Source organism: Phoxinus phoxinus, assembly GCF_949152265.1.
Source record: "Phoxinus phoxinus genome assembly, chromosome: 4".
In the NCBI taxonomy this organism is placed as follows: Eukaryota; Metazoa; Chordata; class Actinopteri; order Cypriniformes; family Leuciscidae; genus Phoxinus; species Phoxinus phoxinus.
Window position 1 is genome coordinate 19,264,177 of NC_136879.1, and position 25,666 is coordinate 19,289,842.

Genomic DNA, 25,666 nt, shown 5'->3' on the forward strand with positions numbered 1-25,666 from the left:
ATTGATCAAAAATGAGAGTAAAGACCTTTATATTGTTGCAAAAAATCTATTTCAAACTAACTATTTCAAAAAAAACATATTTTTTTTATATTAAGCAGCACAACTGTTTCCAACACAATAATAAGAAATTTCTTGAGCAGTAAATCAGCATATTAAAATGTCTGAGGGATCATGAAAATTCATATTACATTATTTAAAGGTGCATAGCGCAATATTCTGAGTTTTTGCAGAACTATGCCACCTCTGGCGGCAAGCGAAACTGCAGCCAGAGATGTGCACGCACTAAACAAAAGTTTTCTTTTTTTTAATCTTACGTGGAGTTTGCGTTGTAGTATGAAATGAACTACAAGCAGGTTCTTATACAATCCATCTTCTATGGAGAATGCCGGCGAATACACAAACCTGCCAGACATAGCTATGTGAGCGTGCCGTGAACGCGCATGACGTCACGCCCAGTCTAAAATTCCGGCCCGAATCCCTCTTATTTATTTTACTTTACAAGATTATAGAGACAATCTCAGTGATCAGAGAAGGGCTCATTCAGCCCATCAGGCAATTGTTTAAGCATGTATGGGTTAGAAAACGGGCATTTTTAACATGAAAAGTTGCTTAATGCACCTTTAACAATATTAAAGTTTTTACTGATAATGCATATTTCTGAAAGCATGATCTGTATAAATTGTCAGAATGATGAATAATGAAATGCGACAACAGTTTTCATGTTAATCAGGTTAGAGAACCTTACGAAAAGGTTAAACGAGATCAGATCGACTCGATTTGGTCATGATCTCGATCTTCCAAACAGTCCTCGCCTGAAGAGCTTGAGATGTTTGACCTGAATCTACCCTTGTAGTCCTAATTGTAGTCCGTGAAACACTTGAGCCAGATGCTTGGAGAGCTTCCCATCTAATGTCTGAGGCTGTGTAGGGTTACTGCACAGCTAAAGCACTGGCACGAAACTTGATTAGAGAGGAGAAAGAGAGCCGCGTGGACAACGAGACGAGAGGATGGGGGCCGTCTCTGTATCCTATAAATGACATTGTAATTTTCAGTACATGAATTTTATTGTAGCTTGTAACCATTAACGGGAGGAATTCGCTCAAATCAACCCTCTCAAGAGTGCGTGTGCATTTCTGAGTGGCTTCTTTAACCAATGGCAAAACTGACCGATGCTTATATCATAAACGCATTGACGTTGCGAACACAAGGTTAATGACAATGTCAAAAGATGCGTTGCTGGAATTGTGGAACATGTCAAACATAGGCAGAATATAAGAATTGAGTGAATCATGTCATGCACAATTCCCCCTTCACGTGTGATAAGGACTATGAGGATCCAAAGTGTGAAACGAGAAGACCAGAAACGTTATGCTAAATTCTTCCAACTTTAAGGCAGTGTGTCCACCAAAGCATTTCTTTGCATTTTTTTCAATTGGTTTCCAATGGGAGCGCCGTGTATTTGAATTCGCTAAGGCGCTAAGCGTCTATTTCACACAAGCTTGCCGTTTTTTTCTGTTCTACGAGAGCTGGACATTTTTTTTTTACTTTGAGTAAAACGTAGCAGCGCTCATCACTGTCATTTTTTTTACCCAGCCGTCCAATCACAGTGGAGGAGTGGCAGGACAAATACCAAACTGACCAATCGCCACATCCCGACAACAGACGACAACAACAAGCACAACAAAAGAACACAATCATTCAAAACAATGGCCAAAGCAAGTACTTTACATTCTGTCGACATTTTTTACATCCATAAACAAACTATCTGTGAAATCAGACAGCATCACTGATTATAATGGGTTCTATGTGCTTTTGTCATCAGATAAAGACACGGTGTAGATGTTCTTGATATTAAATTGACTATTTAAGAATGAATTTATGGACTCAAACTGTTATGGAAAGGTCTATGCTGTGATGCACCATATTTCACTAATACAAACCTGCTGGTTAACATAAAGTGTCTTTTAAAAAAAAAATGTATTAGATAAACAGGACTTTTACAGTACATCCACACAGTGGATATCGATCCAGTAGAGATGCCAGCTATGAGGAACACAATTATTACACAAAGCACAGTATTCAGAGTGTACAGCAGGGGTCATGGCGTGTGCACCACGGTTAGTGGAGGTGAAAGGGGGAGAGGGGAAGACTGAAGGAAAGATGCGGGTGGGCTGCTGACCCGGGACCGGTGAAATACCAACCTGACAGACTGTTGCTCCGATCTGAGCTGTTGTGGGAGCTGGTGGTGCTGAAATCCTGCGATTGGTTGTGTGGCATTCTATTAGACAATCCGTCAGCCAATCGGTAGTCAGGAATGAAAAGGAGTGCTAGTGGAGGCGAAGGGCAAAAAAGTGATCAGGTGGAGGGCAAGATGGCACAAGCGCATGCAAGGGCGTGCAGTTAGAGCAACGAGCAAAGCACTGATTTCACACACAACTCCTATTCCAAATGCCCGTTCTTTCCAATGTAACAACGCTTAGACGCTCTGTTCCCAAACCGAGTGAGCCGCCCATGTAGGGATCATTTGAAGCTGTCAACGGCAACAGCTGCTCTATGATGTTCTCATTTTGGCTACATTCAGGAAATATTGCATCCATCCTTGCATGATAAAGCAATCTGAGAATTTACTATAATGAGCTCAGTGAAAAAAGTAAACAAGACGAAGAATAAAGTGAGAAAGTGCTGATTTGAAATATATAAGATCATTAAAATATACATATATATATACATATATATATATATATATATATATATATATATATATATATATATATATATATATATATATATAATTTTACCTCATAATTCTAAATTACTTGTAATTATATAATATAATATAATATATAGTGCTGTTAAATCGATTAATAGCAATTAATCACATCTAATATAAAGGTTTGTGTATAATATCATTATCCATCTTCAGCATCAGTTCAGATGCTCCCTACACAGGTATCAGGCAGCATGGCAGCTCACTTGATTTTGGAACAGAGCCTAATTGCTTTAAAATCTCTCTCGGATGTTAACAACATACATTAGTGCTAATTTTCCTGGAATTAATTCTATTTGTTGGCAGGTTAACCAGTTCATGGAATCATTTATACCTGTGATTTACAGTAATTTTTTAGTCGTAAGTTTTTTTTTTCCAAGTCCAAATGAAAGCGCAAATGGTTTTTAATTGCGTTTAAAGAACGGCTACAGTTTATCATTCTGTTCGACTGCGGAGAATGAGTTCATTAATATGGATTAACAAAAAAATGCAGAGCGCATTTGTCTAAAAGCTTTTCAAAAATAGAATAAATCTTGGATAATGATGTTACATTCTTTTAGCCCAAAGACAATTCAAATACAAAATGCAGTCCGGTTGGTTCGGAAACACATTCAAGGGTCATGGATTTTGTTATGGGCCAATGATACGCATTCCTATTGTTCCTGAATGTCAAAAAAATGCAACATTAATGCAATGTTGGTCAAATTAACACTGATACAAACCTCAGGCAATATCCAGAAATAGAGCAATTGGCTGTGTTTCAAAAGACTTTGGACGTAAAAAACAAGCTCACATGAAGTATCACACAAACACACACACAGACCCCTGGCCCTTCAGCCCGACTCACTGTTGTTGCAGGAGTTCTTGTCTGGCAGTGAGTAGCCCAGGCTGGCCATTTCTTGCTTGGCCTGTAGGGAGGTCTTCCACTGGGCTTCGGGCAGATCGACGGCCAGCTCATGAATGCTGTTGGAATGGAGGATCTGGGTTGTGGCGTATGGCGTGGCCTGGGAGGCGGGGCTTGGGCTGCCGAATCCCCCTTTGGTGGTGAAGTCAATGCTGCTGTAAATGGCTCCGTCTGAAAGCATGGTGCCCGTCTTATCGGCCTGGGAACTGGGCATCCCGTCTGAGAGGCACGGCGAGATGGAGGGAAGGAGAGATTAACGAGACTGTGAGGGTAAAGTCTTGAGAGAAGCGCAGAACTGATGTCTCTTTTGAAAGGAATCAAATCAAAATATCTCAAGGCATTTCTACAAACTCATTCCCACGAAAATAGTACGTTTATTTGATTTTGAATATTATATTATTTATTTCAGATTCTAGGTCAATATTTTCATTTTGAATACTCCCCAAATAGTGTCACACACATTCATACACATACATAATGCTCAAATAATTATTACAATTATTACATTTATTATTACATTTTATTACAGAATTATTACATTTTGGTATTTGAGTCAGTGTAAAAAATAATAATACAGTTAATTATACAAATAAAAATAATATAATTATTATTATTATTATTAAAATGATGATTACAATATGATGATTAATGATTACAATAAATGTAAGATAAGAAGAAGAATCATTGCAAATTATTAATGTACTCTAATAATATTATTATTTTTATACTGAATACTCGGAATAATAAGTATGGAATTGTGAAATGTTGTTATCGGAGTCAGTGTACAATTATTATTAGTATTATATACATATTTTAAGCTATATAATTTGTATGATATTATGATAATAATATTTAAAAATTACATTGCCAGTTGAGTATTCTCCATTATATATATATATATATATATATATATATATATATATATATATATATATATATAATTATTATAACATATAACTTAAATTATATAAACTAAAATATGTATATTATAATAATACTAATAACACTAATAATAATAATTTACACTGACTCAGACAAAATACAACATAAAATAACTAAATATAACAAAATATATACAATATATAGAATAAACAAACATATAATAACAATAAGATTATTGAATATGCTATACTTTTTTGTTGACTATTTGGTGTGAACCGGCCTTAAATTCATTTTCAGTTCTCCCCCTTTGACTCACTGCTGCTACTATCTTTTAGCATTTCTCCTTTGCACTTCCGGATGAAATAATGGCGTAACTCTGCATGTGTGTGTACTGAAGGGAAAATGATATACAGCAGCTGCATCTGTGGCTGTCCTTCACGACTCACTGCTCGACCACCATCTTTCCCTCACCCCCCCACCCCTCTCTCCTCTCTGTGTGACAGTGGGTCAGAGCGACACACATTAGTTTCAGCGTGACAGCAGATGCGGGTGGCCATATAGCTCTGTCTCCAGCACGCGATGAATAAATGTGTGTGTCCAAACACGGCCCATGCAATATGCATACAGGTGTACATCAGGACAACACCGGGAACACCCTGAATGAATCACTGTCCAGAAACATGACATGTTCTTCCAGTTGATGGAGAGGGCTTGCTTTTAACATTTGAAACTTTCGACTACCCACGTTTCGGATCAATTGAAGACGTCCTGAATTTCAAGCCAATGCAGCATTGTGTCTGAGAGTAGATTTACCTCCACGGCCGAAGTTGTTGAGGTCATTGGGTCCCCCAGAACCGCTGTTAACCGGCAGACTGGTGGTCGGCCAGGAGTCGGCGAGCCACGGGTACCCCGAATCACTGGCGTTCAGCAGACCAGGACGACTGCGGGAACACAAACCATGCATGTGACACTTCATTCTCCATATCCAGTTTCCACACCATCTGAGCAATGAATTTCCACAACTTTGTCAGTCTGAATCAATATTACAAAAAAACTAAACATATCCAATAATCACAAATGAGTTACAAAGACAGGATCATTTAATAATAGTGGTTTTGACTGAAAAGAAGAATTTCACAGTTTTATTCATAAGCTACACAACCGCTCATGGAATATGTATATATGTATACATTTAAAAGTAATGCGTTACTTTACTAGTTACTTGAAAAAAAGTAATCTGATTACATAACTCGCATTTTATGTAATCAGATTACTTTTTTCAAGTAACTAAAGTAACGCATTACTTTTACATTTACAATATAATACCAGAGTTACTTTTTTATAATATGTATCGACTGATAGCATATGAACATGCATTTACTCATCTCACTTGCACATAAACAGATTCAGTATTTGTGTTAAATAACACAAATATACGTTATGCATTTAATCTCACTTTATTAATCAATGTCTGGCTAAGGTATTCTGGGTGGTTGCTAGGCAGTTGCTAAGGTGTTCTGGGTGGTTGCTAGGGCATTTTCTAGGCGGTTTCTAGGGTGTTCAGGGTGGTTGCTAAGGTACTTTTGGTATTTGCAATGATGTTACTTAGTGGTTGGTAGTTGTCACAGATGGTTACTATGGAGTTTTTATAGAGTTCTTAAAATCTTTAGTAACGAGTGCCTTTAGTACAGCACTCGGCCTGCGGCTTTGTATGGTTGCTAGGGTACTTTATACGGTTGCTAGGGCATGCTTAGACTGTCAACTAGTCTTTGAATATCATCTCATAAACAGAACGAGTCAAAAAAAGCGAACTCCATGTTTCTACAATTTTCTGGAGCTGAAATATGGCTTGTAAATGTTGTTTTATGGTTGCTAGGGGGCCCGAAGTGGTTGCCAGGGCGCGGATATGAAGTTATTAAAATATTTAGTAATGAGTGCCTTTAGTATGGCACTCGGCCTGCGGCTGCTGACATGTGATTACATTTGAGTAGCGCAATATTGTAACGCATTACTTTCAAAAGTAATTTTCCCAAACACTGCAACAGATGCTGAGGAGAAATAATGAATTAAACGCATGACAAACATCTGCAGGGAGTCAAAATGAAGACACAACACAAACAAATGGTATGTCATCTCTTTTCAATAGAAAATGCAAATTTTTCCAGGATTTTATTGAGTGCCACCACATTTTCTAAATGTTTTCAATCTATTTTTATTTGCAAGACTAGTGTCATAGTGGGGTCAACTCAATATTTAATTTTTCATTGAAACCTGGAAACGCACAGAAAGCTTTAGAAGACATTTTGATTGTAGATGCATAAGAAACACCCTTCAGTGCGCGCCAACAGACACACACCCTCATTTAACAGATCGCCCCTCACTATAATACACCATCTTTAGCGCACCAAACTCCTGTGTTTTACAACACACTCCTCCACATCTGACAATCGGCTCACATTGGAGGTTTCATTTAACAGGTGTTGTGCGCCTTCCCAAGGGTGTGTGTGGTGTAAAGGCATCATTAAGACTTTAAGCTGTCACGGGTGAGTGCTGTGGGCCATTACGACCACTTTACTGTGCAATCACCTCTCGGATGCTTGTTGCCATGGGCAACAGATGCTGAGGAGAGCTTGCGTTTCAGCCTCCCGGTGGTGTTTTTAACCCCCATCTCTTCGCTTATGCTGCTTAAGCCACAATAAAAATGGCTGTTTTTTTTCCTCTCTTCAGAATGAGCATAGATGGAAATAAAGAGCCATCGGTTGCGCCAAGGCTGGGAATGTAACAATAGAGGAACGGAGAATGAGTGGAGAGGTGGACGAATGAAGCGCTCAAGGACTTCCTCATTTTTTCGGCCCGCATCTATGTATTTTCGCCTTTCATCACTGTTAGAGGAGCAATTTGTGGTCATGGTCACAGAGACAGAGCAATGCTGGTGCGAATGAGAGATTTTAAAAGACACGAGCACACACCAAAATACATTTTTAACAAACCAGTCAGTCCAATTAGCGGCCATCTTGGTAACGCCCAACAGCTTTTTTTTTTTTTTTTTTTTAGCATTTACCCGCATGCATGTTGTTCCAAAAATATAATAATTATTTGTATTTGTATTTAATAAATAAATAAATAATAATGAATATTATATTGTTGTTCAAAATTGCAGTATTCTATTGTATAAATGTATTACTGTGCCAGTAAATAAATAAAAAATATTAGTAGTATATAGTATTTAAAAAGTGTTTCTAAATTTAATTTTAATTCTGTCATTTCCCCACCCAAATGTATTTTATGCAAGGAAAGAAAGAAAGAAAGAAAGAAAGAAAGAAAAAAGAAAGAAAGAAAGAAAGAAAGAAAGAAAGAAAGAAAGAAAGAAAGAAAGAAAGAAAGAAAGAAAATGACTGTCATTTACACACATGCATGTTGTTCCAAAAATATAATAATAATAGTTATTATTATTTTAGTAGTAGTACTAATAAATAAATAAATACATAAATAACTATTGTAAAAATGTATTATTGTGCAATTAAAGTATTGTAAATATTAGTAGTAGTATAAAGTATTTAAAAAGTGTTTCCAAATTTAATATTAATTATAATTCTGTAACTAATAACCGACCGACCGACCGACCGACTGACTGACTGACTGACTGACTGACTGACTGACTGACTGACTGACTGACTGACTGACTGACTAACTAACTAACTAACTAACTAACTAACTAACTAACTAACTAACTAACTAACTAACCAACTAACCAACTAACTAACTAACTAACTAACTAACTAACTAACTAACTAACTAACTAACTAACCTAACTACATTATATTGTTGTTCCAAATTACATTATTGTATTGTATAATTGTGCCAAAGAACAAACAAACAAATAAATACACAATTATTATTATTATTATAAATATCCAAACAAAGTCCATGATTCCTTCTCATGGCTAAATAATAAATAAAAAAGAGTGGCGAGTGGTCCAGCTTATACACTTCACATACACAATTGTTGTCTTGATACGGCTCTATTTCTGTTCACCCGTAGTTGTAAAAAAAATGAACTTTAAAAAAGTTGAGGCTTCATTTCTGACAGTTGCTGCCATGATGAGTGTTGTGATATCTTCTATTTATTTGCCCTCGTTTGACCTGCAGTGTACAGCCTGTGTACATGCAGTGACTCACTGTAGTGCGTACTGTAGATGTGCGCCAGTCGTCTTTGTGTCTTTTCTGTCTCTATTCCAGCGTGACTCTCTCTCTCTCTCTCTCTCTCTCTCTCTCTCTCTCTCTCTCTCTCTCTCTCTCTCTCTCTCTCTCGTGTCTCGTCTCCTCAGTGGATGTACATTTGCCCTGAGGTGGCTTGTCTCCCCCCGGGTCCGGGGAACAGTGTGTGCTTTTTGAAGCCGGGGGCAATATACCGGTAATGGCAGTGTAGCAGCCTGTCGCTCTCTAAGCCACAGGTTTTAATAAGAGCCAGCGGAGCCCGAATGGAGGGTCTCGGGCTGAGGAGGAGGGGGTCCTGACAGACTAAGCGCCCCCTGATGTGGCAGCTGAATGCCAAAACAGGCCCTCAGGGGGAACGAGTCATTCAAACTGATGGTTCCTCTTCAGACACGTTGACTTCTTATAGGGTAATGCGTTGAGGACTTCTCAAACCTTCCCCCTCCGCCTCTGCTTTATTTTTTTTTCTATCTGAAAAACAATCCTGTGCCCTCCTCACCTCCTCCGAAATGCTCTTTCCTGCCCGCTGATCATCAGGTCCTCTCGACCGTTGCTGTTTTTGTTTTGCTTGGCCCTCAGGCGATCTTTAAGTGTTACTTCCAAATCTAGATCGAAATCTAAAGTGTTTTAACAATTTACTTTTTAATCAAATGTTTCTGTTTAAAATAAATGTGCGTGTTCCTTTCTTTTCCTGAAAGGAAAAATGGGTTTCTTTCATGTTTCATCAATATATCATATTAAGGAAGCCTTTTTCTGCTCCACAGTAAGACAAAATAAATAGTTATGACTTTATGTATCATAATTGTGACTATGTACAACTGCATTTTCCTATTTACTTTTATTTAATTATTTTTACGTAATTTTTTACACCGTAAAAATTGTTTTTTACGAAAATTCTTAAAAAAAGAAAATGTTTAAGTGCAATCAACTTGGATGTTTAAGTCATTACAACTTAAATTACATGAGACTAACTTAAAATGGAAATTGCTTAACTTATTCATACGTTGTTTACATTGTATTCGTCGGAAGTCATATAACCCTACAGGTTCTGTAACTTTAGCTGAAGTGTTGGGAATTTTAAACGATTTCTGAAAAATAGTTTTTCATAATAGTCGATCATTTATTATTATTATATACATATTGTTAAGTTAAAGTCCCTCTGTGAAGAACATTCAGCTTTTAATGTTGTTTATACACTGAACAAAATTATAAACGCAGCACTTTTGTTTTTGCCCCCATTTTTCATGAGCTGATCTCAAAGATCTAAGACTTTTTCTATGTACACAAAAGGCCTATTTCTCTCAAATATTGTTCACAAAAATTTGTCTAAATCTGTGTCAGTGAGCACTTCTCCTTTGCCGAGATGATCCATCCACCTCACAGGTGTGGACTATCAAGATGCTGATTAGCAGCATGATTATTGCACAGGTGTGCCTTAGGCTGTCCACAATAAAAGGCAATAAATGGGGCAAAAACAAATGTGTTGCATTTATAATTTTGTTCCGTTTATGTCTATGTGGTGTTTTTAATATGATTTAAGACAAACCATGTGCAAATTCATAAGTCAACACCATTGCCAAGTATTTTCTCCTTAATACTGCAGTGAACCAAAGACGGTCTCAAAAACCATGGTTAGAAATCGCTTGTGTTTCTGACGTCACGTACCTTGTAACCAATAACGTCAACGTGTGATCGTCAACGAGTGGATCTCTGAGCTGGAGTGAATGAGTGGAGGCAGGACTAATTTGCATATTTATAGAACTGCGTATACTAAATGAGGCAAGGGTGTAAAGTTAGATTTAAGATATTTTAAGGCTAATTTGCAAATCCATATAACCGCGTATTTTAAAGCATGAAGAAATTCGTTTTCAAGGAAACATTTTTTAATATGTGATTTCGGTGACCAAAGATGAGTTTTAAGGGTTAAAATGATTGACTACAGGGGGACTTTAAAACTGCATCAGTGTGTATACAAATGAACAATAACGAAGACTTAAATTATTCAAGATTATTGTAAAGTGTAAAAGGTCTGTTCACACCAAAAAATCGTTCTAAATGTAAAAGAATAGCAGAGAGTTCACACCACAACTAACGATAGCACACTGGCACAGAGAAATTATATCATTGGAATCACGTTTTTTGTAAACAATAAAAAAATTCCCAGCCAATCAGAATCCATCCTGATGTAACGAGCCTGAGCATTTAAAGCGGCAGAGGACAAAACCTCTATATAAAACAGAGCGTAATCGTTCGTAAGTGTGGACGCTAATATAGTTATCGTTATAGTTATCTCTATAGTTATCGTTCTTGGTGTGAACGGCCCTTCACGGTGTAAGCTAAATGTGTAGTGAATGCAGTTTCCTTCAAATCGAAGAGTTGGTCAATTGAGCGAGCCGGAAAAATGGACGTTTCATGAGTTTGACTTTGATTTCTCTCGTAAACAAGCACACACGCATGCATACTCTCCCAGGGATCATTTGTAAGTGTGGGTGATGATGATGTTGACTGTGGTAACGGCGGCTCCGTCCTTGCATTCATCTTTTCCCGTGCGAGATGATTAGATTGAGAAATATCGTTTTAGCGGGCATATTTCTGCCCCGCAAATCACCGGGAGCGGGGCCAGGGCCCTCATCCCAGCCCTGAATCCCTCTCTTACGACAGCAAGAGCGCACTGTGGCCTTGAGACCAAAGAGATTTGATTTGGCTCCATTTTTCCCTGCCACGCTCCTAGACACGCGCGCAACTGTGAAATACAACCTCGCAGCGCGTCTGCGAGGATCGCCGTAAACAAGCCGAGTGAGCAATATTAATCCCAATCCTACTTCATAAATCAGACGGGCTTTACAGGCCCACACGCCCTCCAATACAGCAGCAGAAAGAGAGAGAGAGACTGAACTAAAAGCCTGCACATTAAATTATGCTTAAGGCATGCTGGAACATGCATTTGCCTCTCAGATTTACATTAGCTGGAGGATGCTGTCGCTTGCTTTGAGCACACACACAAACATGCACATATAGATCTGAAAGAAATGATGGGAAGGAAGGAAGGAGCTTTTGAAAAAGAAAGAACACAACTAAGAAAGAAAAGTTTGATAAAACTGGGGGATCATGGGTAATAATACATACCATTTATTGCAGTGATCCTTCAAAATAGCAAAAGTGCGTATAAACCCAAAGGCTTGAGTTAAATTTAAGTGCAGTTTATTTAAATGTATACATTATATTATACAATTATGTATTATATTAACTTATTTAAATAATGTAATGAATATTTTATTTTAATATAACAATAAGCTATTTAAAAATAAATAATATTATATAATGAATAAGCTATTTTATTATATAATGTACATGTATATACAATGGCATTAGAATTTATTAATTATATTCAAATACATACATTATTATTTTCAAATATACATTACATTACACATTTTAGGTAACAATCTGACAACTTTTAGATTACTTTGGAGCAAACTTGTTTATCACATAGATTTCATAATCTTAATCCATATTGATAAAAGAAAGATAATATATTCCATTTTTTGTTATAACATGTTGTGCATTAAATATTACATTAGGTCAGGGTTTTCCAGCCTGCGGTTCGTGAAGGAACTGCATGGGCCTTGTGAGTTTAATGAAAAGCTAATAGTTAAATGAATCATAAAGATTTTTTTAATTAAAATCAATTTTAAAATGATAAAAAATATAATAAAAATGTGTTTAAAAGACAAAAAGCCTTCCAAATCCATAGCAATACATGGTTAAATGTCTCTCGGTGAGTGATAATTCAAATAAAAATGAATGTGTTCATCAGTATTGATTAGATGCGCACTAGATGTTGCAATGTTAAGAAAATGAGTGAAATTATTTCTGTGATCAAATGCGGCCTCTCAATTTTCCACGTAATTATAGCCACATGACAACACGCTGGCCTGTGTGTGCGCAAGTTCACCGAACTAGAAGACTTTCTGTGTTTATAAGCTATATGCTTTTAAGAAAGTAAAATTAAGAGTAAAAAATCTATCAAATCTGAATGATGTACTGCCATTGTGTGAATAATATGAAATCAATAGCAAGTAACTGTAGTCTGATTACGAGTACAGCACTGTGTGTGTGTGTGTGTGTGTGTGTCTATATACAGTATAGTGGGAGCAACAAAAAAAGAAAATGTGCTAAGAAATAAATAAACAGGAAAAAGGGAAGAAAAATACATATTTGTAGGAAAAAGAAAGCATAAAAAAACTGTCATTATCAGTTTCCATCAGTTCAAGGCCTGACCAATATGCCCGCCTATTCATCTTCCATGAATCATTTATTCTGTGATCGATTAAGCGTAATTGTTCAGTACAAGCAATTTGGCGGCAGCCAATGAGGAGCCGCAGAAACAGACGCGGCTTCATTTGCCACCGCCTAATTAATGCAATAAACAAAGACTGTAACAAATGAACACATTCTCCGTCATCTCTCCGGGAACTTTAGTCATGGGGATTCATCCCGATCTGACAGAAGAAGGCACATCAAGTGTCCTGATGCATGTAGAGCACCTTCACAGCATAAACACACTTTTGGTAACACTCGCTATGAAAGCCGGTATATATAATGCATTATATTCTTAGTCCTGGATGCTGGTTGGTCAATCAATCCATACTATAAAATATAAATACAGTAACAGCTAAGATGCGAGACACGTTAATGCACCAATAATGCCTTACAAAACAGCTTAGAATTATTATGAATACGTACGATAACTTATATATAACAGGTTAAAATGAGAATAAGGCATTGCCAATGGCTTTATAACGTATCATATACACAGACCTACCAAGAATGACTGTCTTAATTGAGATCTACAGAGGTAAGTGCTCATCTCTGATCTCTAGGGTGCTGTATAGCTAAAGACAAGGTATCACTATTAAAAAAAATACAATTGGACGTCCTTTTTGATTAGATACGAGACTCGAGGGATCTGGAAAGGAATCTTCGAATCAATCAGCAGAACTTCTGCAGGGGAATCATGTGACACTCGCTCGGGCTTTAATTTCAGCTTCTAAAACACCTTCCATCTGCAGATAGCGCAGGAGAGACAATGTGTGGGTGTGTGGAATTAATACAAAAAGAGATCCGAAAGCTCAGATTCGGAGTGGTTTTGGCCTGTCGGGTTTGATGAAAGACACCCGGACGCAGAAGAGACAGACCCTTCCACTCCCGTCCGACTGGTAACCGGTGTCATTCAAACGAACCCTCACTCTACTTTCCGCCCGAAGCCCGCCGGAAGATTCCGGAAGGGTTAGTCTAGCCTCTCCCTGGGGTAATTATTTTTACATTATTACACATGCTCATATTCCAGCCGCCCAGCTGAGGTGACAGGCAAATTTATCACTGCGGGGGTCCGTACAGGCAGCGGGGGCGGAGGGGGGGCTGACAAATGATAAAATAAAACCCCTCTCTGCTTAAATTGTTCCTGCTAATTCTTTTTGGGGGGTGAGATTTATGAGCGGCTATCCGCCCGTGAAGGGAGATGTGCGGAGATTTGTGTGTGTACGTACAGTAAGTGTGTGTGTGTGTGTGGTGTGTGTTTGACAGAATGTAGGGTACACATACAAGCAGAGCTCATACTTTCATCCATCAGTCACATGATGATAACAGAGCGAGCTTGATGCATAAGCGCAGGCTTGGTACGGGTTTAGACAGTGATCTGTCTAAAAAAAGTTCTTATATGACTGTCTTATATAAATGTTTAATTAAATGTTATTACATTATAATATTAGACATTGTACAATTACTTACATTTTAATTTAATATCAACAATAAGCAATTCAATACACTTTTAATTAATGTATAGCTCTTACGTTTATATTTTGAATAGCTTACTGTTGATTTTAAATGATTTTAAATGAGTTAACAATGCCTAATATAATTATTATGTTTATTTATAATTTAATATATAAACAAAATGTAATAATAATAAATATATGTAAAATTAATCAGTTTATTGTACAATTCAATAATTGTATAGTTCATTAATTATTTATAAAAAATAAAAAAGTTAAGATTAAAGGTTTATTATGTATTTTATGTAATAAATTGTAATATATTTTATAAACAAAATCTAGTTGTTTATATCAATGTATATATTAAATTATATTATACTTTACATTAAATTATGTATATTTCAATTTATATATATATATATATATATATATATATACACACACACATGTTTATTATTATTATTGCATATATATATATATATATATATATATATATATATATATAATGTTTATTTACGATTTAATATATACACAAAATATAATAATAAATACATATTTTTTTGTACAATTAAATTATTGTATTGTCAAATTATCATTTATTAAGTTTTTTTTAAGTCTCAAAAATGTAATGCATATTACAGGTTTATTATGTATTTTTATTTAATAAATTATAATATGTTTTATAAACAAAATCTAGAGTTCAATTGTTAATCTAAATGTTTATAATACATTACACTATTCCACTTTACATGAATTATATATATATATATAATGTACTACATTAAAATGTATTTTTAGAATATTATTAGAATTTATAATATATTATTTTTACATCAAATATTATATATTATAAACAAATATGCTAAAATACATAATATTGTCTTCATTATTGATGCATGGACCCCCAGTTGGATACCCTCATAGTGGCGAGTATTAAGAATACATCTGGTTGAATTGTTTATTTAAATGTGAACGAACTGCATTAACGGTTATGCAAAGATTTGTTCCGCATGGATGGACTCTGCTGTGACTTTTAGAAGGTTAATCAAGCCCTTGACCCATGAGAAGCGGTTGTGTGCCACTCTCACGGAAACATCCTTCCGGTGGTCTCCTCGGCAGCGTCTCTCAAGATGAATTTCTAACAGCGCAGGGATGGCGCGAACCCTTAAAAGCTGAGTACGGGTTGGAAGACGACTGCCTTGTAGAGGATAATGGTTTTGATGACCTTCCAGTGGATGATGGACAGAATATGAATGAGGTTTGGAATTGAGGGGCTGGTCTTTGAAGGTTAAAGGCAGGTGATTGGCACAAAGATAATAACCAGTGCTGTTTTGTGGCATGCCGAGGAAAAACAAGGGGAAACGAGAGAGCGGATGACAGGAATCTTACCTCCCGTTGCTCATCAAGCCTCCATCAACACGCTGGAACGTCACTGGGGTCAGAAAGAGGGTAGAAAACAGAGAGAGAGAGCGAGAGAGAGACTGAGTCATCGTAACATCATTACCAACTCATAGCAATAATTCAATCTCTTATGATTCTCATTCTCGTTCTAAATAATGATTTTTAAACATGATTCCACACTGACACGCTAAACAGCGGGAACTGATTAAGAAATAAAACGTCTGTGTATGCATTTGTGTGTATACATGTCTTCGTGATCTTACACAAGTGACTGCATTGCTCAGAGCACACATTATGAACATGCACAATGAATTTTTGAAGCATCTCTGACACTTTATCTCCATAATTTTTCCCCAAAGTTTTGTCTTCATATTCTTGCCAAAAGAAAGCAACTGAAAAAAAAGTGTGCAAAAAGAAATACAGAATGGATGGATGACTGATGAAAAGGAGACTAAATCAGGTGTAGTTGTTTAGTAAACACTTTTTGCTCAAGTGCACAGCAATAGCCCATGACTCGCTCCTTGCAGGAATCAAACCGGGAACTTCTCGGTTCCAGAACATATTTTAAAGAATGTTTTTGCCCATTCACTGAATGTCAATAGGGTGTAAAGCAATTTCGAATCCCACTGTATGGCACTGAAGCATTTTTGAAAAATATGTTCTTTTAGAATGACAAAAGGGCGAGTAAATTAATACGCATTTTAATTTTCCCTTTTCCGTCTAAGCATGCACACTTAACAAATATCACATTAACTAATCCAGAGTGACTCCTGGTCAGAGAAAACTGAGGCCACATTCACACAGCAGCCCCGGACAGCAACATATTGTCGGCCCAGATCCGGCCCACAACTGGGCCGTGTGAAATCCATGTGTACCAGATGTGGGCCGATCTGGGCCGACACTATGTTGCTGTCTGGAGCAGAGAACAGTTGTCAATCATGTATTTGACTCCTTAAAGAACAAGTTCGGTATTTTACACTTAAAGCCCTGTTTACAGATCGTATCTGATGAAATAGAACGGTAAAGATTAAAATTTGGACACATGCTGCTGTCCCGAGAATTTTAGTTTTATTTAGCGTTTGTGGACCTATTTTGCCAAACGCGTCACACCCAGATCTTCCGTTGAGAGCTTGAATAATAGACACCAGTTGGTGGCGATAATGCACCTTTGCCGATTGCAAGCAAACCGCTGGCATTTCATTTAATACACAGAAGAAGCAGAAGAAGAAGCGGCGGAGGAATATCGTACCTCACACAGCACATTCAATACAATCAATGGAGGTGGACAAACACTACGATAAAACCTGTTGGAAAGCATCTTTTTCAGCGTTTTTTTTTTGGGACCGTATCAGTGAACACCCCTGACCACTCGGTGAGTTTCACGTCTTTGTAAACGAAAGTTTAATGTGTTTTAGGAAGGAATCTGCCAGTGCACATAGACAACCATTGTGTGGGGGTGGGGGGAAGCGAAATAAACCCAAAATTCTCGGGACAGCAGCATGTGTCCAAAGTTTAAACTTAACCGTTCTATTTCATCAGATACGATCTGTAAATAGGGCTTTAAGTGTAAAATACCGAACTTGTCCTTTAAGGCGAGACTGGTCAATGGTCAATTTTGAGATTTTGGGATATTTGTCTTCAATAACATCTCTTCTTTCAGACTTTTGGTGGAAAAAAAAGTCCAAAATACACATTAAGGTATTTATTTTACTACACTTTGTCTGTGTCTAGATTTCTCATAAATTCAACAAAAGTTGGCGTTCTGAATCAATGTGCTGTTCCGCGATCTCTGTCTGCACCCTGTCATCACACACACCGTTGGGAAGCTCTCTCTCTCTCCTGTACAATGCTGTCGGATACAAATATGGTCATTTCCTTTTCATCAGCAACCAATCGTGAAAGGGCTGAATGCGCAATCTCATTGGCTGATGATAAATCTTTAAAGCCCGTTTCCTCAAAATGACTTTTCTCTCATTCTCCAAGTCCGAAATCTCCACTTCAGTAGCACCTATATACACCAAACTTTCCAGTCTTGTACCTAGTTATATTATGAAGACATTTACAGAGGGATTTGTAAATATATTATTCCTAACCTGATTTATATAACATTTTATTCCAAAAAACATGGCGAAAATATTTATTTTACTGCTATTGACAGTACATTCTTATTTACAGGATAACAAAAGTAGATATCCATAAAACCCTCTGTATTTTTTCCCCATCTAATATGTGAACACAATGAAAAAATAATTTTAACCTGGCTTTATCCAATACTCAGATTGTATATATGCAAATGAGCGCATATTTAATTAGATATAGCCTAATTTGCATATTTAAACAGTAAATTACAGAAACCGTGTAATACATTTTTTTCTCATCTTAATGTAGGTAATCGACTGTGAAAGTTTCATGGTGATATCTGCTAGTTAAACATTTTTTACCCTATTCACCTGCGGTGTCTCGCCTTAATAGTTACATTCACACACAGTTCAGTTATGGAAGTGACAACCGCATTCTGTAACCGAACTCACACCCTTACATTTTTAACACTCACAACTGCATTCTCGGAAAACCCGCGCTGTCTGAACGGAACTAGACAACTAGTTGTCTTTCTCGTCATTGAGTTGCTCTGTGTTGCGGGTTTGCATGTGTGGTTCTAGATCCCGTGTTTGCTCTCCACTGGAGTTGCTCCTGTCAGTTTTGCGCTCTTTGCGTTTCAGTTCTTTGTGTTCTCAAATGCTCTCCCCCCAGATATAAAAGCTGCGGTCGGTTAATGAAGATTTGACAGACAAACTCGCAGCTCGATTGGAATCTTGTCGTGTCAAAACTGATTTTTCAGAGTTTTGAGTTTTATGGACACTGTCTCTATGGTTACTGGTAAGAGAATACTAGCTTGACTCTCGTTGCACGTTCATACAGACAGTATTCGAGACTCTACTGTGAGTTGCTGAATAAGGCATTTCGAGACTCACACCTCTAAGTAAATGCGGTTGTCAATCCCAAAAACTGACAGTGTGAATGCAGCCAATCTGAATTAAATCAGTGACATTTTCTCTCCACTCTGACAAACATTAAACCCGATGAACACTATCCAAGGTCCGTCTCTCCTCTGAGCCTGCTGTTTGTTGGGTTTATTTGCATTCATGGCTAATTCCAGAATTTGGCATTTCAGTAAATTGAGAACAAACACTAAAGGTATTTTCTCTCCCCCAAGGGACTCGTTTTATGTGCCACTATGTGTGTGTGTGGGTCTGTTAAGTGCCTATCTACAATAGGACACATTGCTGGCGCTTTGATGTGGCCCGTAGACTGGCGCTGGTCTCGGCTTTAGGCTGAGCTCCAGATAAGCACTCTCTCCAATATGAAAACTGATTACTCCTCTTTAATAAGCATTTACTGCGGCACGACAAAATCGCCCGTATAAAAATTCCATCAAATCCTTCCTTCTCGCCCGAGCACAGCTTGATTTAGCCTCGCGGCGATGACAGGTTTAAAGGGGGAAAGTGTGTCCCCGTGTGAACAGGTGTATTCGGATTGTGCGTTTTTACCATCCTCGACGCCCTACGGCCTCAATTAAACATACAACCGCGCGCCATATCTTTTCAGAACAAAGATGCTTTGATGCAAACGTCCCGTCCTTTAAGAAGCGGCCGTCTTCCTTTGTTCTATAACCTTTGAAACGTTCACATGATTTGCAGTGAACCGTGATAATGAGACGAAGACGATTTGTCTGGAGGAAACAGGAATAAAACTAATTTTTCCCACTGAGCGGAAGAAGCCGCCCTCGCTTGCACGGACCGCTGCGTCCTGCGAGCGTCACACACATGGGGTCTGGCGTGTCGGTAATGCATCTGAACGCCGCACTTATCTGCTCGGCACATGGGCGCTGGGAAACCAAGAAGGACGTGGTCCCCTAGGAGCCGGCAACCTTGAAGCCCACTGAGGCAGTGGTGAGGAGAGACCACTGGAGTGCATTAAAACGAAGACGAGGGATATCGAGGCCATAAGGCTCGGACACCTGACTGCCACGCTCTTATCTTCCTGGGGGAAAGTGAAGTGCAGCGGTGTCCACTTTTGCAGGGAGACTGATTTCATCGGTAATGAAGTTTGGAGCGAAACCCTCCAACAAGATAAAAGCACACCTCAATCCCCGAGAGACGTGGAAGGAATCTGGACTAGCTGAGTGATTTTTTTTTTTTCCCCTTTTGCTTTTTTTTGTGTGTGTTATCAATTCACAGTGTGATTGTGGCCGACCGTGTGACTGTATCAGGTCATCACTGGTTAACCTCTGTAGGCCTCCTATATTTCACGTTACTTGCGGACAAACCAACCATTGAATTGCAAACGTTTCTCTGCTATTGTGAACATAAAGTGGAAAATCAATGGCAGCGTGACCATATTTCAGAATGGGATGATCTTTGAAAGACAGAAAATCATGAGATCAGTGGCAATATGGCTATGTTCAGAATGGCACACCACTCTTGCTATTTTCTAACGCACGAATACTATATTTGCCAAAAGGTACAATCCCACAATGCAATTCACCCAACCTGACTTTCCAGTTAACCAGAAGTAACATCAACCTTACTTGCTTATTGACACCAAATGTTCAGACAATTTGTGCAAAAAATTCACTGTAAACAACTATTTAACTTTTTCTTTTCTTTTGTCAAATCAACTTAGATAATTAATGTGGTTCAGATAACATAATATTTTGAGTTTGAATTGATTAACTCACTTTTTTTTATTTCAATGACCTCAAAATTACGGCAACCAGGTTACTTACTTTTTTAAAGTTAATAAACCAACAATACATTTTTACAGTGTATAGCACCCTAACATTTGACTGTTATCATGAACTAAAACTGAAATAATAATACTAATAATAATAAATTCTAAACATTTTAATAAAAACTATATTAGTATATAAATACAACTAAAATAACACTGATGCAGTGTCTCACAAACTCTTCGTAAAAACAGCCAGTATTCAGTGTATATTAAACAGTATTCAGTAAGCAAGCTGGGCTCAAAATATCTATATCTATAACATAACATATAGAATCATATATCACTGGAGGGAAATGAGAAAACCTTCAGAAAACTTGTCGACAACCTCGAATGGCGAGAACAATTGAATCCCACATGTAAGTTTGTTCAAGCGGTTAATAACAAAGACAGGAATGAATCAAAGAACGGAGAACTCGGCAAGAGAACAAAAACAGTTCACGACACCTGCACAAACAAAAAGTCAGAAAGAGAAAATAGGACGATAAAAGGAGGATAAAGATGAGATGGAAAACCCACATGAGAAAATCAGCACAGGTGACCACTGAAAAAAAGAAAAACTGCCTGAAGAAAAGGACAAAGAAACACAAATAGAGAACTGCAGGATCTTGCAGCCCACAGATCTTCCATCTGACTCTGTCAGCACAGCTAACAAATCATTGTTCACTTTTTGCATTGTAGCGTATGTACACGTATGCTATTTTTATATTATAAAAATGTATCCATAATTTGTGTTTGAGACCCCTGAAACAGCTTCTATTACAGCCAGATGTTCAATCACTCCCTATATTGTGCTGACAAAGTCAGGTGGGCATCATCTGAAGACTTAAGCTTGAGTCATGGGAAGGGATACTCGACTGGGTAAAGGAAAGGAAAGTAAGAGAAATGCAGGACGAAGGAATGGGGGTTTCGAAAAAGACGGGACAAATGAACAGTACCTGCAGGGGTGAAGGTGAACGACTGAACTGCAAAAACAAGAAGACAGAGAAGAGTGTGTGTTAAAAAGCCTGCAGTGCTCAGTCGGGCTTTGGGAGGTTTGTGTGTTTCTGTGCATGATTATAAGCATGCATATTGGAGTGTGTTTGAAGGTTTGCGTTACGCCATCAGAGTGACGACAGCAAGACAGCAGCCAAAGGAATGAGATAGGCAGTCTAACACAGAAGACACACAAACAAATAATAATAATAATAATAATAAAAGATTGTGAGTTTTAGTGGTGGCTGGTGCTTTTCAAGAGAGGGGAAACACAGATACTGTATCAATGGCAAAACATGTATTTTATTTCAAACCTTTTTAGTAACGCTGCTTCTAAAACTACCGCTAAACAGAGTAATTGTGTGTTAAAAATAATAAAGAACTGTATTTTTTAGAATTATTAGCTGTTTGTTGATAAGTCCCACCCATCTAAGAGCTCGACCAATCACTATGTAAAAAGCTGAGACCAAAATATTGATTGAAAGCTGAATGTGCCCAATGACCAATTTTGTATTGCAAACAGGAGCCCAATGACACTTTAAACCCTCTCAGCCAATGAACATCACTCTTTGAACCATTCAAATAATACTGTTATCTGCCATATCTGAGCACATCAATTGGGCTCAATGGGCCATGGTTTTAAAACATTGAAATCCACCAAGAGTGATAGGTAATACAAATTATTTGTATCTAAGTATGCTTTAAGAAGTGCTTTTCGTGTCATCTGAAAACAATCGCCACTGTGTATTTGTGTTGGTGCCATCGGTTCCGGCCTCTACCTGCGTAATTGCTGAGACCCTTTCTCTTCTTTCTCCTCCAGTAGAGCCAGATGCTGAAGCCCATCAGAATGACCCAACATGCCCCTCCGATGCCCGCGATGAAGGCGGGCTGCTTCACCACGTCCGTGATCTGCTCCGTGATGCTGTTGTTCCTGCTCATGACCACATCCCGGAAGTCTTTACCTACACGAACACACACAAACAAAAGGGAAAAACGCTATTTAGTAAACGGGAAATCGGGGGTGAGTTTCCAAATGAGTTTAATAGCATGAGAAAAACACTCGTGCTCCAGCGAACATCAGCACAGGATTTAATCAACTCAACTAGAGCGTTAAAAGCTCATCACCTTGATCTTTAGCGTTACTTCAGTGAGCAGATGGTGAAAAATTGAAGAAAAATTAATAATTAAATACTTGCATAAGTATTTGTATAAATAACTAAAAAACAGTATTTACAGCACTTTTTTTATGTGACTATTTCAATATTAATCAGAAATAACGTAATTTTTTTTTATCCATCAAGATTTGATTGGATGGAATCATGTTAGGCTATAAATATTATTGATTAATATTACCCAGCCTCACCCCACAGCAAGTAATACGGTTTGGAGGTAGAGAAAGTTGATGAAATATTATGAAAAGGGTCGATGACAATGATAATATTTTTTTTTCCTTTTAAAGCAATGTGTACCGTACTAATTCACAATAAAACTATGGATATTTAGGGTACGTTTCCACGACAACGATGTACTAAAAACTGAAAAGTGTTTCCTTTACGTTTTTCCTGTACAGACGGCAACGTTGTCAAAACAATCCCCGTTCGCACGGATCCGCAAAAACGATTAAAAACGCTGTACTATTCATGCCAGGCCAGTAGATGGCGATGTCACTTTGTAAATAAACTCTACACGCCTATAGACTGAACGTGTAACATGCATGCGCATGATGTCACCGTTTTCACAAATTCAAGTTTTAGCAGTTTACACGGAGACGGTAACGATATAGTTTTCAAAATCTTGCTCTTCGAAAAAAAGTTAGCATTTTCAGGCCCTCAAAACGCTGTTGTCGTGTAAATAAATGGCCAAAAAGCCTAAAAAGTTTGATGTTTTGATTTGAAAAAGTTGTCATGTAAACGGCCCCTTAGTTTAAAAAGGTTAATTTTAATTTTTATGTTGTAACTTTAGATTTTTTTAATTAGCCTTTTCACTTCAAAAGATGGTGGGACACACACACACATTGTGTGTATACACAAACCGCAGTGTTGATAAATAGTCTATCAGCCCCTGGCTGTGCGTGAAGATGGATAGTGAGCTTGACATTTGGGAATAAGGGCATGTCACTGACCAAATCATCACTTATGGGTCGAACCAGTCACAACCTGCAACAACTCACATAACTCACACTGTAAACACCCAAAGCACAGAAGAAGAAAAAACTAGCCCTGACCAAGATTTAAATTAAATTTTGGTGACCCCTCTCAAAACCATCCAATGAACAGTGAGCTTCGAAGATATTTCCGACCATCACAGATAAAAGCAAAATGCAGTGTGACAGTAAAGGTTATCGAAAATAAAAGATGTCTCGTACCAATAATGATGGTTTGTGGTTCGCTCTTGACTCCCACCCCAGCGCTGGTGCTGGCGGCCACCTCCACCCGATACTGGACCCCCGCCTGCAGACCCCCCACCACCACTGACCGGATGGCTGCGTCCACCGTCTTATTTACATGGAAACGGGTCTCGTTCCCTAAACACCAGATCTGAGAGATAGAGAGAGAGAGAGCGAGAGAGAGAGAGAGAGAGAGAGAGAGAGAGAGAGAGAGAGAGAGAGAGAGAGAGAGAGAGAGAGAGAGAGAGAGAGAGAGAGAGAGAGAGAGAGAGAGAGAGAGAGAGAGAGAGAGAGAGAGAGAGAGAGAGAGAGAGAGAGAGAGAGAGAGAGAGAGAGAGAGAGAGAGAGAGAGAGAGAGAGAGAGAGAGAGAGAGAGCAAATAGCAAATTGTCTGTAAAAAGTCCATTTTTAATGACTGGGCTTCATTAACGAAAATGATTTTTGTGTAAATCACTCGTAAAGCTATTCTTATGTAAATCGGTGCATTCGGTTGAGTACAGCAATTTATGTATGAAGGGATTTGCAGACAATTTATGCAGAATTTTGCTCTGCTAACAAGCATTAATGAGGCCCATTTTGAACAAAAGTAAATTAGTAAACAGTCATCCACTATGCACTTTTAGCCAAAGCGACTTATCTATTGAGTTCAATCCCCTTGAAACAACCTGAGGTTGTATTAAATGCACAGGAACAATGGGAATTGCACCATTTGGTAAAATTAACTTACAGCCTTTCAGTTTCTAATGCACATTAAATATGCAATATCCAATATCCAACATCATATCATATCATCATACAGTATATAGTTGTTATTCTTTAATACTGATTTATAATATAATATAATATAACTTAATATAATTATGCTTTTCTCATAATTTATACCACAAGTTGATTTGGTTTTCCCTTAATACTGTACATTTCTGAACTTGCAACATCAGGAGTCACACGATTGTTGTTGTTTCAAAAAATAAAAAATAAAAAAATGTTTTCTCCGAATTAAGAGTGCAAGTGGTTTACCTTATATTCCTGGATGATGCCATTCTGATGTTCTCCAGGAGGAGGGTCCCAGGAGATGCTGATGGATGTACTGTTCTGATTGCCCACTGTGAGGACCGTCCACCTGCTGAGGAGGAGCACTGGGCGCTGGGATGCAGAGAGAGAGACACAGGAACAGAAAGAGAGAGACTTTTACTTCCACGGCTTTCATGATGTTCTTGTACACTATTGACATTCTAGACTTTCCAGAAAAAAAAGATTTGCGGCTCCTTTCAGCCCAGGTCTAGTGATGCCACGTGTGGTTTGGCAAGGATTTATGTACATCACTCGACACTCATGCTCTGACACACTCTCGTTCTGTCTTCTTCTGAAAGACTCTGCTGTAAGCCATTGCATTAGCATTAGCATTAAGCAGTCAATGTGCGCGCTGAGCTTTAGAACGTAAGGCAGGTGGCCACGGGTGCACGACTTCATTAGATGGGGATTTTCTTCAGCCTGACACTGCTTGCTCCTTCACATTTCACTATGATTTCATATCCTGCCGCCACAAAGGAGGGGATTTACAAAAAAAAAAAAAA

General features: G+C 37.9%; 1 protein-coding gene across 1 annotated transcript in view; it reads right to left on the bottom strand.

Moving 5' to 3' along the window:
• Positions 1-25,666, bottom strand: part of robo2 (roundabout, axon guidance receptor, homolog 2) — a 198,762-nt gene that overhangs the window by 21,357 nt on the left and 151,739 nt on the right. Inside the window, 8 exon segments of the mRNA XM_079610332.1 lie at positions 2,202-2,327; positions 3,615-3,890; positions 5,367-5,494; positions 15,932-15,974; positions 22,486-22,668; positions 24,072-24,243; positions 25,110-25,208; positions 25,210-25,235. Coding sequence (XP_079466458.1) covers positions 2,202-2,327; positions 3,615-3,890; positions 5,367-5,494; positions 15,932-15,974; positions 22,486-22,668; positions 24,072-24,243; positions 25,110-25,208; positions 25,210-25,235 — 1,053 coding nt within the window.